The 17,428-nt window shown below is 36.1% G+C and overlaps 1 protein-coding gene across 2 annotated transcripts in view; it reads left to right on the forward strand.

Annotated features, from left to right (window-relative positions):
* LOC118187911 (ankyrin repeat and SAM domain-containing protein 1A-like) overlaps nt 1-17,428 on the forward strand; it is a 411,400-nt gene that overhangs the window by 45,272 nt on the left and 348,700 nt on the right. For both annotated transcript variants that reach the window (XM_085807269.1, XM_085807270.1), the window contains exon 2: nt 135-215. In XM_085807269.1, coding sequence (XP_085663395.1) covers nt 135-215 — 81 coding nt within the window. The remainder of the gene's footprint in view (nt 1-134; nt 216-17,428) is intronic.

Genomic DNA, 17,428 nt, shown 5'->3' on the forward strand with positions numbered 1-17,428 from the left:
GACAGTAATGGAATAAGAAACGGGAATTAATCTGTGCATTTGTTTTATACTTTATATTTTGTATTTTATATTTATTCTAAAATGTAAGAGATGAATTTTGTAATTAATATGATTAAAAAAATTTTTTTTTATAGCTTACGAAGAGGTCCGGGTCCTAATATACAAGACAGTAACGGCTATACTCCATTGCATCATGCTTGTTTAAATGGCCATAAGTAAGTGCTTTCTGTGTTTATTTTGAAATTGCTGTTTTATTAAAAGTTCTCTGAAATATTAGTTTTAAAGGTCTAATGAGATTTTTAGTCGACCAGTAGTGAACTGGCTAAAGCCGAGAAACCTTTGTAACTCGTTCGAGATTCAGTTGCTAGCAGATGCTTGCACAATGAAATTTTTCCCGTGAGTAACATAAGTAGTTTTTCATAGAAAGTCTATCACGAAGGCAATTTTTTCGTTTGGCACCTGGCTTGTGGAACTTCCAGTCTCTGACCAGCAGTAAATACAGGCTTCTCACGGTTTTTTGGGATCAATTTTCCCATGCCACATTCCTCTCTTCAAATCTAGAGCTGAAAACTAGTTATTTCTAGCATGCCTAAGATGTCGTCGATTCTAGGCAATGGATAACTGTCTACTTTGTCACGCAGAGCTTTTGGCCGTTGAAGCATTTGCAACGACACTGCAAGAATGAGGTAATAGGGGGACCGGAAAGTAATGTCGTTTCTGCGCATGTCGACAACATGCTAAGGGCAGAAGTGGAAATCTATGTCAAACACTCTTAACCAACGTTGGTCGACCATCCAAGAACATTTAAAGCAGAATGGAAAAATAAGCAAAGCAGGTGTTTGAGTCCCTCATAATCTGTCCGAAGAGAACAAAGCCAACCGATCCATCACATGCAACGTATTGCTTCAACGGCACCATACAAAACCGTTTTTTGATCATTTGATTATTGGAGACGAAAAAGGGGTCCTATATGATAATCCAAAACGCAAAAAGCAGTTTTAATAGGGTTTACATCCCAAAAAGGCGCTTCTGTGTGTTTGGTGGAGTATTCGCGGAATTGTTCATTTTGAATTGCTGAAACCTGGACAGACTGTTAATGCAGATCTTTATTGTGAAAAATTGGATCGAGTGAACCAATCTTTAATCGAAAAATATCCGGCGATTGTCAATAGAAAAGGCATCATTCTGCAACACGACAATGCAAGGCCGCACTGTGCAAGATGGACACTGGAAAAAATGAATGAATTGGGATGGGAGGTTCTGCATCACCCATCATACTCGCCCGATATTGTACACTCGGATTTACATTTATTCCGATCCCTACAACATTTTCTTAGTGCCAAAAAATTTGAAAATTTGAATGATGTCCAAAATGCCATCTTGAGATATTTTACTCAAAAGCTAATTGATTTATATCGGTCCGGGGATTGAAAATCTGCACACTAGATGGCAAAAGTTTGTTGATAACGAGGGTGATTACATTATTGATTAAAAATAAAAACGTGTTAAAAATCTATTCTTGTGAATTTAATGTAAGAAAGCGACATTACTTTCCGGTTCCCCTATTATGTCAAAGACTGTCAGGGCCGTCTAGACATTTACAGCAAGAAACCTTGTTACCATAAACGCGAAACAAAAGACCCCATCTGCACTGGATTCGTGCCCACACTGGAATACAGAGGAATAAACTCGCTGGCCGCCAATGATGTAAGTATGCTAGAACTGCTCACACTGCTCCCATTGTTTTATCTCAAGCACATTGCACCTTATGAATAAATGTCAGGACCAGTGGTCATCTGGAAACGGGGAAAGATGTATCTTTCAGTTCTGTCCAAAAGTCAAAATGGAGTTATTTATAACAAGCCCCTTACTGACGTAGTTATTAAGGGGTCGTGAGCCATTTCTCAGCAATCCGAGGAAAGAATCATCAGACCAATGTCACTGTGGAGAAGAGGGCATCCTGATTATTACGCTGATTATTACGCATTTGCTTGTGCCAATACAATGGAACAGCATTTTGAAAAAATTAGTGCTTCGAACTGGGAAGCATGGTTGGAAAACGGGAAGTCTAATCCTTGTGCTGTGACAAAACTGTGATGTATATAAAATTATCGTGCTATGATAAGCGATTCCCCCCCTCGAACTGTAGCTTTACTTTCATCTCAAGAGAGAGACTAATATTAATTCAGAAGTCAAACAACAAAAATCAGCATTATATTTTCAAATTTTCACAGGACTAGTTTCGATGGATTTATCGAGAGGATGATGGTTCGGCTACAAAGCCATTTGCGCTTTTGCAACTGAGGATGATGGTTCGGTAAAACCATCGAAACTAGTCCTGTGAAAATTTGAAGATATAATGCTGATTTTTGTTGTTTGACTTCTGAATTAGTATTTGTTCGGCGTGTTATTGTGTCTTAATTAGAGTAATGTGTCAAAAAATGTACATAAATGTAAATCATCCCATATATTTTGTTCTTACAAAATGCACTACATACTGTTATTCAAACTATAAAAGAACTTTATACATGCCTGGACTGCATCATAAGTAGTTACTCATATCTAAATAAACTTTGTATATAATATTTATATGTGTGTATATGCATAACAACTGCACTTCTGATGTTCATCTAATGTTCTTTTAATATTCTAATGCAACTTCTGTTACGTACAGAATATATCTCCGAAGTTGGCAACCATCCTTGTACGTTTAACGCCAGGGCAAGGACCTATTCTGTCAGTTTCTGTTCTTTTCTGTCTTCTTTTTTTTTTTTTTTTTTTTTGTAATATCATTTAGATGTCTGTAATCCACATAAAAACGTTGAGCCGTCTTCCTTTCGAACTTAGACAATAAGTGATATCCAAGAACTAGACGAATGCTCAAAATGTGATTGCTCTTCATCTCCTGCAGAAGTTTTCCGGCTTCCTTTTGTTTTGCGAAAGAGATATGCATACTTGCCAACCTATGACACTCAAAAATCAGGAGATTTTTTTAAGAAATCAGGAGATTTTTCACAATGTTAAAAAGACTTTTTAAATGATAAAAATATAGTTTTTAATAATGAATTAACTTTAAATAGTTACTAAGTCTTAAATGCAAGCAAAACAAAAATACCTTAGGCATAAAAAACATTTTTATTACTTTCATCGTTGCGTTTTAATCAGTTTTCATACAAATATTATGGACAGTGGCAGATTTTGCTCTCTTTAAGAAAGAAACTTCATAATTTTGTTCATAGCAATTGCCACGTAGGCCTGCTTTCGCTAATAAAAGTTTTTCTAATGTGTCATCACTAATATTAGATCTAAATTTAGTCCTCATTTTCGCAACAACACTGAAAATCCTCTCGCACTCTGCATTACTATGGGGAACTGTCAAGATGGCCAACATAATTCTAGAGAGTTCACTATATTTTAAAATTCCATCAGCATCTTTCAATTTTCCAATTAACCTCCACTGGGTGTCAATCCTAGCTGATTTTATAACTTCATCCAAGTTTTCTAATTGTAAACTGCGAAATTACTACTGTAATTTTTCAGTTATAACATCATCTTTCATGACTAAATGAAGTAAGACTGGAAATATATTCGAGAAATACCTTATATCAGAAAAAGATGCATTTACTAGAACAGAAACATCTGTAACGTTAGCATGCAAAATCATTTAATCGTTGATTGGAAATTTATGAAGTATGCAATCACGTACTCGGCAGAAGTAACTTCTAAAATAGATATAAAATTTATTTTTGTCTTAATCAGAAAGGTCTTTAACAATTGCACCTGTTTTGGTCCTTGCACTTGAGTATTTCTTAGCGATTTCACTATCGGGAAACATTTTTCTAAATAAAGCTGCAGCGTGATCCGATGCATTCAGTGACAGGTTGTGCTCCAGTAAAAAGGCAGAGAACAGACATTCTGTATTAATCACTTTTTGGTCTTTTGTTTCCGAAGAAAAATTTAATTTTTCGTTTTTTCAAAGCAACTCATGTTGTCCTTGTGTTTTTGTGTACGCACATGTTTGAGAACATCTGCCCTTCCACCAAGCAAAATCGAAAAATCGCAACGACAGATGGTACACCTTGCAAATTTATTACATTTCCTTGAAGAAATAATGGAAGGAAAGTCAACTGTGTACGATTTTTGAAACGTGCACGAGTATTTCACCTTTCTCGCAGACATATCAAAAGATGATAATTTCTAAAACTATTTCCTAAAGGCACGTGTACTCACGCAACTCAGGACAAGATGAACGAAATAGCGAAAGAACATCCAAAGAACGGCCAATGGCCTTGAGCTTGCTTTGTGCTCATTGGCTAATATATGCCAGATGACACGCAGTGGAACTCGATGCCCATTGGACAACCGGAGAACGAAGTTTCTGGATACGTATGCTGTCGATCACAAAGCAGAAATTCTCATCTGATTCGCAAGGTTTCATTTTAGATATAATCTAGAGAAAAATCACTTTTTTTTTTTGTTCATATAACGAAGTATTAAGCCAAGTTCCATAAAAATTGTGAGAAATATTTAGAATAAGAAAAAGTCGGGAGAAATATATTGTAAATCGGGTTGGTGGGAGAGCGGTCGAAAATCGGGAGTCTCCCGCCTAAATCGGGAGAGTTGGCAACTCTGGATATGCTTAATATGTTGCTTAAAAGGTGGATAGCTTTCTGTGTCAACCTGATGTTTTGTTATATTCGTGCAACCAACGTCACGAGATAAAACTAAAAAATACTTCCTTAAATTCCTCCAATAAACTTCTTTCAACTTGATTTTGATTAGCATTTAGTTCTGTGCTTTCAATTAAATCTCTTAAAGGCCCATCCACACGAGTACGCTCGCGGCGTAATTGCCAGTACATTCATATACTTAATCTATGTGAACACCATAAGCAGTAGGAACCTAAATAAATTACATTTTGTACAAAATCGAATTTTCCTCCTTATAAAATTGTCTTAATTTTACAAATGCTCGCTATTTTATGTGTAACAAGAAGCTGTATAAATATCTTAATATCAAATATATCAAAAAACAATAATAAAAATAAAAAAAATAAAATAAAAAAGGAGCTTCTGCAATAAAGCAGTAGACTATGAAAGAGTATTCTGTAAAATACATCTGTACTAAATTTTCGAGGACAGTTAGAAACTGGGCCAAACGATATGCATTTACTGAGTATTAGTTAAACAACTGATACAATGTCTCCTATTTGTTCCCTCATGTCTGCTTGTGAGCATCGTCATAGGTAACTGAATGGTCAGCACGCTGGATTTTAAGGGTGAGTTCGAACCTCATTCGTATACAGGTACGTCTTTTTTTTTCGGAATACAGATAATTTTTTTTTCCTTTCGTAGTTTTTAGAACTAAGGATGGAACCATACACGGGAGGGGCCCATTCAGACGCGATGTTTTATCAGCTCACAGAATAATCACGTTCGCTGCAGCGTCTGCTGTCATGCGGGATGAAAAACCGTCGATTTTTCCTTCCAGGTTTATGTCTTGAGCTCCGTGAATTGATGATATTTGAAGAACATTGAATGGTACATTTCATCTTCCTGCATACTGCAACCTCTGCCCCTCAAAATGTCCGTTTATTAGTTTCCCTGCGGCTCTTTCTAGATATTTTTGGTCTTTCGAGCTGGAGGCGCATGGCATACATTTATTTTTCGGAATACAGGCATTTTGTTTTCTTTTCGCAGTTTGTAGATCCAAGCATGGAGCCGTACACAGAAGATGCCCATTCAGACGCGATGCTTTATCAACTCACAGGATAACCACGTTCGCTGCAGTGTCTACTGTCATGCGGGATGAAAAACCGTTGATTTTTCCTTCCTGGTTTATCTCTTGAGCTCCGTGAAATGATGATATTTGAAGAACATTGAATAATACATTTCAGTTTCCTGCATACGGCAACCTCTGCTCCTCAAAATGGCCGCTTATTAGTTTCCCTGCGGCTCTTTCTAGATATTTTTGGTGTTTTGAGCTGGAGGCGCATGGCATTTTTTCTGTAAATGTCTTGTATTAGAATTCTGGTATTTCATTTAACTATTATTACTATTGGCATTTTGCCTTTGTTGTCTACAGTATTTTCATGAGCTTCATCACTGCTTTCAACTTTGTGTCCCCCGCGCTGTTGATAGCCCTTATAGGCCGACAATCTTTTCTACTGGCATTTTCGCAGTGTCCACTTTCGTGGATACACTAGAGCACTCTTCAAATCTTTATTAACAGCTCTCTGCAGTGCGTGATGTATATCGAGATTCCTAATAGCATCCACAAAATGTTGGGGACTCAGTGTGTGTTTAATTTCTTGGCCACAGTTCGGAAATGCCAGCTGAGTTAATTTTTCGAAACGAGTCGCTAGTTCTTGATGCCTTTCGTTTTCAGCTCTAAGCTGCATTTGGTGATAATCCTTGACAAATTTCCCCCCAAACTGCAATTCTAATTCATTTTTTAAGGCGTCGACATGTGAATGTTTTTCGGTTGGATACATGTACAAGAGGTCAGCAGCCTCTTCTCGTATAGAAGTTGCGAAATTTAAGGATTTGGTGACCCCTTTCCCACTGATTTGCGTGCGCAGTAATTTCGAATTGTGTTTTCTATGCATTCCATGAGGGCTTCCCATCATATGATGAGAGTTTGATAACGGTATGAGATGAATAAGCCAGGATGTTAATTATGGCAGAATAAGCCAGAGCGACATTCAGTCTGACTCATGATGCTATTTACAGATGAAGGTACTTTTCTAACCTTTGCATTTCTCTCTCGTTAACGGCAAAAGTTGATTCATTGATTTTTGGCAATTCCTTTATTTACAGTTCCTAACACTTCAGATTTTACAGTTTCTAATACTCTTCCAGATTTTTCTTCGATAGTGGCTACTTTCTAATTCATGGCATTCACAAATTCTTCTTTGTCAGAAGCAATGCTTCCTTTCATTTCATTAGGGTATGCTGCTATTAGTGTTCTTCATTTCTACTATCATCTCAGGAACATTTTCTTCGATGGAGTTATCTCGGCGGTATTGGCGATTGCTTCTTTTCTTATCTCAGCGGCTACCTCCCTGCAGGCAGCAATCTTTCCCATAATAGCTTTCCGCTGCTCTTCCATCCTTCTGGTTATAGACATTAAAAGAAATGCACAATTCTGATACTAGTTGGTGCAAGCTACGGGTTCATTTAAATAATGAGCCAAAATAGTTGACAATTTGTTATAAATAATAAAGACACAGAGCAGAATAAGTAGTTGTAAGTTCTTCAAGAATAACGCAGATTCTCCTTAGCGCAAAGAAACACTGTAGGTTCACAAGAATAACTCACATAGTTAAAATCTAAAACGCAATTCAGCTAACTCTGTTTGAACCGCAAAGTTTCAAAGCTGGTTAAAAACTGATTACTTCTGGATCTCGGAACCATGTTTATATGGCGTTGTATGGGCTTCTGGAAAAATCTGTCCTAGAGTTTCAAAAAATGCGTTGTCCCAAATCTTCTAAAATAAGTTGGTAAAGGCACTGCCAAATGCTGCTATTTTAGCTACAAAAATTGTTACCAAGGCACGTGAAAAGGAGCGTCTTGGTCCATATCTCGGTTTCCAGTTGAGCTACTTTTACAATTAAAACATTTTGGACTCAGAACTGAGAGATCTGTAAATCTGTTTGAGAAATTAGCACTTGTATACCAATTATATGGCCAAAAATTACGCAAAAAATAAACGCCAAAATTTCTAACCTGAAAGCAACAAATATATAACTAAATAAAACAATGCACAATATGCATCAGTACATGACTACAACAATGCAGTCAAATCAGTTTAACCCTTTCAACTCGTAATTATGTTTATGGGAACTTCCAGTCAACTCGGAATTCTTTACCTCCCGCTAACCTATATACAGGGTGCGGCAAATCGACCTCTAGTATTTCAAAAAGACAGTTACAGAGAAAGAAAGATGCAGAAAAAATACATTTATTTGTGTACAATAAATACTCTGCTATTTTACATTACTTAGTTTTAAAAATTATGTCCGGTAAATAGCATACTCCATTGTTGCCATATTGACGAAGTCAACGAAAAGCGTCCATAGTTCTTTGTGTCATTTCCGGTGAAATGGCAGCCACTGCCTTTATGATTGCTTTCTTAAGTGCTTGCAGGGTTACGGGGCGAAGTTTCTACATTTGCATTTTTAAGTGCCCCTTTCCCCCCCAAAAGAAAAAGAAAATCACAAGGGTATAAATCAAGTGACTTTGTGGTCGGCCGATGTCTCCTTACAAAGAGAGGAGTTGTGCAGGAAATAACTTTTTCAGAATTGCTAGAAGTTTGAGCTATGGCTAGGTCTTGTTGGAACTATATATCTCCTTCTTCGTGATTCCCAACAAACTGGTTTAACTTAGGTCGGAGGAAGGTCTCGATCATGTGACTGTAGCAATTCATAGTAACCGTTACCATTAGCCCACCTTCTTTGAAAAAGTGAGTACCACACACACCAAATTAAGCGGCGGTGCACCAAACTGTCATTCAAGGGCTGTGAAGTGGTCGTTGGTGAAGAATTGCTAGAAGTTTGAGCTATGGCTAGGTCTTGTTGGAACTATACATCTCCTTCTTCGTGATTCCCAACAAACTGGTTTAACTTAGGTCGGAGGAAGGTCTCGATCATGTGATTGTAGCGATTCGTAGTAACCGTTACCATTAGCCCACCTTCTTTGAAAAAGTGAGTACCACACACACCAAATTAAGCGGCGGTGCACCAAACTGTCATTCGAGGGCTGTGAAGTGGTCGTTGGTGAAGTTCCTGGGGGTTTTCTGCTGCCCACTAGCGAAAATTTTGTTTATTTACAGTACCTGTCAAGTGGAACACAAACGAAACCAAAACAGCACCAGGGTGAATGTTCTGAAGAATGTCCTGACATGCAGCTCTGCAAGTTTCAAAATCTCTTTCACTTAATTCTTGGATAATAATCATTTTGTATGGGTGCGTGTGAAGATCTCTGTATAAGATTCTTCTTACACTCCTATCTATTAGCTGCTAGATTTCTTACGCGCCACATTTTCCGGCGTTGTTACGGTCCGAGGTCGGTCAGGCGATTTCTTTTTCAGTGCAGAACCTATTTCTGTAAAGTTTGTTACCCATACATGAATAGTTGTTCTATCTGAAATAGGACCATGTCGGCCAAGTTCGAACCGAATGCGAAATGTTCGCTGAACAGTAATCACAGAACCACCATTACGAATGTACTCCTCCACAACAAATGAACAATGCTCACCGCGCCATGCCATTGCGACTACTGCAAATGGCACATATACCGCTATCGATTGATACCCCGTCCGCCGACATATGCGGCTGTGTCTACCCGTACGACGTCGGACGTTTAGCTGAAACATGGTAAAAATGCTAAACGTACGACTAGTTGCGCAGATACACTTTCGTGATTTCTGCGCATTCCGACCAGTCGTAAAGAGATGTTTGTTTACAATTGCTTTTCCGTGTAGTGCTAGAATGTCAAGAAAAAGTTATTTTTATTTCGTTTGATGACTAATTACTATCATTCTTTGATAGATATCTAAAACATTATATAAAATAAAGAACTTTGAATATATCTGAATATTATTTCTTGTTTTAAATTGCTAATGTTTGATCATTTTATACTGATGCGGAGTTTACACAAATAATCAAAATTTTTTGAAATTCTTATCAACAGATTTAAATAAATCATGCATGCAAGCAGTAAAATCACATTCTTACGAAACGAAATCGAAAAATCGTCTTAAAACCTTGTGTAATTTTTCTGTCATGCGTAGCTAAATATTTCTATAAAATTGCATACAGAAGCATTTATATACATAAAGAGTGTGTTCAGGAGATTAATTCAGAAATGTATGTGCATATGCTTGTATGTACCGATGTAGGTGTTAATGTAGCATATGTACATGTGTGTACATACGTTTGTGTGTGTGCACATGCATACATACATTTTTGAGTCTGGTCTCGAAAAAAGTCTAGCTCAAAAAAAATGTAAACAAACCACCCAGCTCCTTAAAAAAAAAGTTAAGAAATTTTTTATCATAATTTTGGTTTCTACAGCAAACTTTTGTGTGTGGGTTTGTTTTAAACTCTTAGAAGAACTCAAATTTTAATATAAAGACGTGAAAATTTTTTACCTTTTGATAGTGTACCTGATGATTTATTAAAAACACAATTGACTCTTTTATATATAATATTGAAAAGAAGGAGGGGGATATGTACAAAATTATAATAAAGATAATTCTAAGGTATTTTTTATAAATATATGTGACTTCTGAATATAGAAAATAATCGCTTACAAATGACTTATGCAGTATTTATTATCATATCCTGCCCTCATAAGCTCAAAAATAAAACTTTATACAAGAAAGTCATTTTACCTCCAAATATATTTTATGGTATTGAAGTATGATAACAGATGATTATTTTTGTTAGAAAAATTATAATGTTATGAATATTTTCCTGAAGATAATTATACATTATATTCAAGCATATTTATATATTAATATATATATATATTATATTCAAGTAATAGATGACATATTTATATATTCTGTTTAAAAATAAATGGCAGCACTATGTCTTGTCATTAACTTTATCAAAAGGACTTATAGGTTTAAAGCACCTAATTTCTAGTATAAGAACTGTACTTCAAATGTCCTTTTCTTTCCCCCCCCTTTTTTTTTTCTGTAAGAGTTCTGCTTTATATTATTTACAGTAAAAATGCTCGGCCTTTTTTATCCAAATATCTAAATATGGAAGTCTGAAATAATGCAATATATTTGTATGTATATAGAGTAAAATATTAGTAAATTCTACATAAGTACATTATTATTCTAAGATAATGTATTTAAAAATATTCAGTTTAATGCAAATATGTGAATCAATTTATACATATAAATTTTAAGTGTATGACTTCTGTAGGATGTTTTAAGTAAACAATCAAAAAAATTAACCATTTTATCAACTTATCTTGCACATGTATACATTATTACTTTTTTTTTTCCTATAAGAATAAATTTAATCTAATATAATAATCTAAAAATAAATAATACACAACATCTATTAAGGCAGACCATTTTTAGTACAGTAACAAATAATACAAGCAATATAATTTAATACTTTCAGTTGTCAGAGAATGAAGTGAGTTTTGTGAAGCTATTTAATGAAAAAATCTGAAAACAATTTTTGATGGTTCTAAAAGAACTGAAATTTCCGTTCTTTTGTTTTAACCCCTTTGAATAAATTTTAACCAATTTGATACTTTTTTTACTTCTTTTCAAAACCTTGAAATAAATGAGAAACTGATTTCAGGGGCAACACATTTCAAGAAATATTGCTAACTGCAATGAATCAGCACACATGAATGACTTCATCAGAACCATCAGAATGTCTTGTATTACCTTTATTTATTTATTTAAAGTTACTAATGGATTTATATGTAGAAGAGCTGACATTTCTAATACAGTTACCACACTGACATTTTTAATGATCTTTTCACTAATGATTTAAAATCTCTCTATATTTTTTTATTATTATTCAAATGAAAAGTTTTTGTTCATTTGTTTCCAAAATAACAGCTACCTCCTTAGTTCAATTATTAATTTTCTTAACTAGTTTGTCTGGTGAATTCCTGCGATTTTTTTTTTTTTTTTTTTTTTGTGTGTGTGTGTGTGTGTGTGTGAATACATTAATTCTGTAATTTGTTGTTTTCAGTTTTTAATTTCTCTTTTGAAAAGTTTTCTGCATTTTAACTTAAAAGCCTTGAAACTTATAATCAACATTCAAAATCTAACTTCCATTTTAAATTTCAATGTTTACCTGGATTCATAACAAGTGTATTATTTTTAAATTATCCAGACAACTTAAGGGCTCTGCGATCTGTGTCTTACATCTTCATAATGGTAGAAAATTTCATTGTACAGCCTATGTACATTTTAGTTTTGTCATGTCATGCCATTTGTGAAATATTCCTTCTCTCTGCTTAATTTTATTCCATATATAGAGATATTCAGTAAGTTTAAGCATAATAAATTTGTAGAAGATAAATGTCTAAAATTCCATTTTCAGTTTCCTATGTAGACTTAAATGCATTTAGTACAGCAATCAATTACGCATTGAGTTCCAATATAAAAATATTTTTTATCACAGCCTTCAGATCATTCCTGAACATCATTCAAATCATCATCAGACTGCAGTATGAAATATACAAATACTTCTTCTGTTTTTGAAGCAAAAAAGAAATCATTTGATAACAAGGTCTAGTGAACATTGTGCATAGGGTATAAGCTGAAGTTATCATTCCTGGAACAGCAATCTAGCAAATTTTAGTCTTGTGTGCTGCAGCGTTTTTATGCATAGCGGAATTTTCCTGCTGAGTTGGCTACACAGTTTTATAGTTAATAGGAATTGTATTGGATTATTACGTCAAAAAATTGTGAGAACTATCTGTCTAAGAGAAGATATGCCTTTTCAAAGGAACAATATAAGGAAAACTGGCTCTGATTCACTTTGTACATGAGGAAAACAGCAAAATCTCCTCTGGAGCCAGCCTATTCGTCAAGATAAAACTCTGAGCGAATTACTAGCATTCAGCGGATTTACCTCTCGGCCGCTGGTGGGCCTAGTACAAGTTGAGTCAACAGGTTAGCGTAATAAACACCTTTTATCATGATATTATGTGACCTATAATCTATAAGCAATGCTCTTCGTAAAAAATGTTAATTCTGTTTGCTTTCTGGATTCTGAACTTAGCTCTTGTTTATCTATTCTCTTGTTTTGAGATCTGCTCATCAAAGCAGAGCAGCAGGTCAATTAAAGAAGGATATGCATGCAGTGCAATCATCTTCAGTACGATCTCAAGTCATAGTCACGTCTGTAATCCACCTAAAATCCAGTTCCAGTACTTTTCACTCTTTGAGCAAAAGTATAATTCCTGTTGGAGTCTAAATTAAGATGAGCTTCGGTATTTCAATTTTCTACTGAACTATTTTCATTAATTAAATTGAATTATCTAATTTTATTTATTAATTTACATTTTATTTTTATTTTTTTTCTTTATTTTTATCTTTGTTGACGACCTTTCATAGTCCTTCTTCTTTTAGAAATTAAGTACTGACCACAATGCATTGAGGCAGGAAATTGAACAGGCACTCGTATAATCCTATGGCAAACATTCCACATTTGCTAGATAATGTGTTTCACATTGAGGACATCGAAGCACTGATCCTACGCAGGCCAGATAGAGCTTAAGTCACATTATTTTGATCACTGAAAAACACGCAAGGCTTTCTGCCTAAGAACAGGGATGCTTTTGTGGAGCACTTTTTAAAGGTTCGATTTGATTTGTTTGATTTTAGAAAAGCACTTGAGGGCTATTTGTCTAAAGAAGAGGAAAGATTCTTGATGGCTTCATGATGGACTTTTCGAAGAAAACTAGCTGACATTCACATTGCGCAAGAGAAAACATCAAAAACTCCCATGCGACCAGTCCGTTCGCTGGAATCCGTTCGCAAACCAGTCGAACTAACAGTATTCACCAAATTTACTGGTAGTTTTATACTCAACAAGGGACATATTTTTGGAGCAGGTAGGTTGTGTAAGTGTCAGTAAATGACGTAGCCAGTCTTGGGCAATAAGCTATGAGTGGCGTTCATTATCCTACTGTGCTTGGATTCTTTGTCAGGTATATTGTTGTATATTGGTTGAGACAGATAGATTTTCGCATGTTATGTATCATGTGCAAGCAGTAATTAGAATGGCGCAAAGCATAGTATAACATCGTCAACGTATTAGACTGTGAGAAATGTGACAACACTGACTAAGAAAGAAATGCAAAGGATACAAAAGCAGATTCGAAATACATCTGTATTCTACTCAAATCAGAAGGTGAATGCCCATATGATAAGGGTAACACAAACGCAATTATCACTAGGGGATATAATCCTACTTAATTGTGATGCAGTTTCTCTACTGTATATTCATGCTCTGTACGAGATCGTCCACGAATTTCTGAGAAATTATGTTCATTTCTTCTTGCAGGGCTGATTACAGCTATGAAAGCATTGAAAGGCACTAGCGACGGGCTGTCAAAAGTCCCCAGACCATACACCATATATTAAGTTGGAGCATACGACAGCCTTCAGAATGCCTTCGCTAAGAGAGGTGCTATATCTTCACTCCTTAACAAGCTAGCGACAGTTGGTATACCATGAAGTGTAGCACTATTGTTCGCGAAGAATCTTGGAAAAGATGCACGTGAGGAGAAGAACATTAGCACAACTGCAGTCAGTAGTGAATTAATCTTCTTCAGATGTATGGAGCTTCATATAGCGACCAAGCATTTCACTTCCACAAACGAAAATTTGAGCAGTTGCAAACTGTTTTCTTTCGATGATCTTAGAGGGACGACTGCGTAATCTCTGCTTTATCTAGATATTTAGACTTCCAGAATGGCTAGATAATCTAAATATCGGAAGATTAAAGCTGTTATCTTATTCCTGAACCGGGAAGATAACCCCTCATATAATATTGCAGCGGCTGCTCTATTGTCCTAGAAAACTGGATGACACCCCCCCTTTCCCTGTTTAGTCTTGCCAGCGACTGCTGCTATCCTTAAAGCTCAACTCCATTGCTGAGCTACTCAGTGGCGTAAAGGGAGTGTATGGTCGCAGAGGGGCGCCAAATGGTCTCCAAACAAGATTTTCATCATATCACTGTGTTTTTTTCGGGAAGGGGGGCGCCAAAAAGGTATTTTTCCCCGGGCGCCAGTTATGCTCGCCACTCCACTGGAGCTACTCAGATCTTTTGTTTGCAACACTACAGAAGACACATAAAATAATAATAAAATTAAGACACAATAACACGCCAAATAAATACTAATTCAGAAGACAAACAACAAAAATCAGCATTATATTTACAAAATTTCCACAGGACTAGTTTCGATGGTTTTACCGAACACCATCTTCAGCTGCAAAACCGCAAATGAACAAGATAGAAAAAAATGATTAGATAAGATAAGAGAGCCTGGACAAGAATAAGCAAGTGGCGCCATCTGTTGGTGAAACCAGAACTAAAACATAATTTCTTTAAAGGCCGAAGGCAAATTTGGATTGGAATTAGGATTGTTAACTAGAGCAGAAAGATTTTTATGAATGTGAAATGCCTCTAGAAAATCCAGTTCTCCAATGGAAGATGTTTTTTTAATAATTTTGGCAGCAGAAAAATTGAAAGTGTGATTTTCGGACCAACAATATTGCGCAACAGAAGACTTCTGTGTTTCCTTTTTTCTAACATATACCTCATGTTCCTTGACGCGAAATTTTAAGGCTCTCTTAGTTTGGCCAATGTAAATTAAACCACACAGGCAAGGAATCCTATAAATACCCCAGGAATTCATATCCGGAATAGGGTCCTTAAGTATGGAACTCGGAATTTTATTGATGGGAGAATAAACAACCCGAAAGTTAAATTTCTGCAAAATATGTGCAACTTTATAGCTAATTGATGGAAAGAAGGGAATAACAACAGAATTTTTATAATCTCCTAAAACAAGAGTGTGCCTACAGTTTCCATACTTAGAAAACAGAAGGGTGTACGAAATCTGCAGTTGTCTTTAGGCGCTGAAAACTATAGCTAAGTCTTTAGCCATATTGGATGTCCAGTAATAGATTGCATGCATCTTAGGATGTCACCCACTGTCACCACCACCAGATGATGAGAGTCATTAGCATAGATATCGCATCATCTAAAGACGGCTCTCCAGTGGCCGAGAGGTAAAGCCGATAAACTCGGGCCGGGGCTCGAATCCTGGCGAGCAGATTGGCTGCTAACTAAGTGTTTTTATGGTTTCCATATGTGTAACCTATATACAGTCCAATTTCCCTTAGAAAGTCTTTCACGAAGCCATCCCTTCCCTTAGACAGGTAGCTTTCGAATTTTTCGCCATAACTAAATAAACTGAACCCAACTCATCATCTGTAAGAGAAGATATCAGTTCTTCATATCCTGGCGTGGTTGTTTGTGGAAAACCACTACCAGAGTTGGATTAGCCATTAAGGAAAGTAAGCACGTGCTTAGGGCATCAGGTAAAGGCGGCGTTACAAAAAGGTGCTTAAAGATTCGAAGAAAGAGTGCAAAGGCTTCACAAAAATAAAATTCTCACTGCAGATTTTAGAAGGGAATACCTAGTGCAGTTAATCCAAGCCCGAGAAAGAGGGACTGATGAGAAAGAGGCGTTATACTATAGATGTATGTGGAGGCAGCAAAATCTTTGAAGTGCTATGGGCATATAAAATTCTAATTTGGCAATGAGCATTACTAAACATTCAGATAGCTGCTTCCTTTGTTCGAAATGTAATCCAAACTACTGACATGATGTGTATAGTCGCACTTTGGCCTTCTCTCAAACTTCCAGACAAAGTCGTCCAAATATTGTCTATAGAACTGTCACGCTGAGACTACAAATCGATGTTGTTAAAACCAAATGTACCGTGCAGTAGCTTCCGTTCATGTTTTGAGCATACACCATGCTTTATACCCTCTCCTACACCCCATAGATGTCATGCTACGTATATGTGCATGCTGTACAATACCGGACCCTAAGTGATCTCCTAATTGATCTTTTTGTTGCATCTTCTTGTTTGTACTAACGTTACATTAATTTCTCCATTTCATTCTTAATTTTTATTATTTATATAATTGCAGAACTGATTAGCTATCGTGGATGACTTCTTAAATCGCAATATTTTACAGGAACGGAAGCACGCTGTCCACTAGGAAGGTTGCGATTTATGCTACTGACCGGGAAATTCGCTTAGCTACATATAGGAACTGTGTGCAGCCAAAATAAAATAAGATACTAAGTCACTAATTTTCTCTTTCCTTACCGCTTGGGTTCGTGTTCTAATTAGAAGCACGTTCGGCTGGCAATAGGGAAGTCCAGAATGCAAATCCTGGGGCGGTTATTCGCTGATATTTTCTATTTCAAATAAATACCTAAAGGCTCAACCAACTAACCAAGTGGTTCCCAAACTAAAATGTGGTAGACGATAATTCTTCACCACCAGCAGGTGGCGATTAGGTTACCACCTCCCCAACTGCCTTTTAAATGGGGAAGAATGTACGGAATTTTCTTTTTTCTCAACGCATGCTTTCATGATGTAATTAGAAGCACTTCTGGATGGCAGTCTTTAAGCCCAGATTTCGAATCCAGGATAGGTCATTTCTAATATTTTTTTTTGGCTCTTAAATAAACCTAATATTATACATCACCGTTCTATGGTGCTCTACACTCATCTACAATAGCACAATCTCAAATAGAGCTACCAGTGCTTTAATATCGAGATTATTGTACATAGTGACTCTGAAATTGCAGTTTCGATGGTAATGGTTCAGAGGCACATGTTCTACTGT

Source organism: Stegodyphus dumicola, chromosome X1 (assembly GCF_044657685.1).
Source record: "Stegodyphus dumicola isolate Sdum_Otavi_A_Nest chromosome X1, ASM4465768v1".
NCBI classification, from domain to species: Eukaryota; Metazoa; Arthropoda; class Arachnida; order Araneae; family Eresidae; genus Stegodyphus; species Stegodyphus dumicola.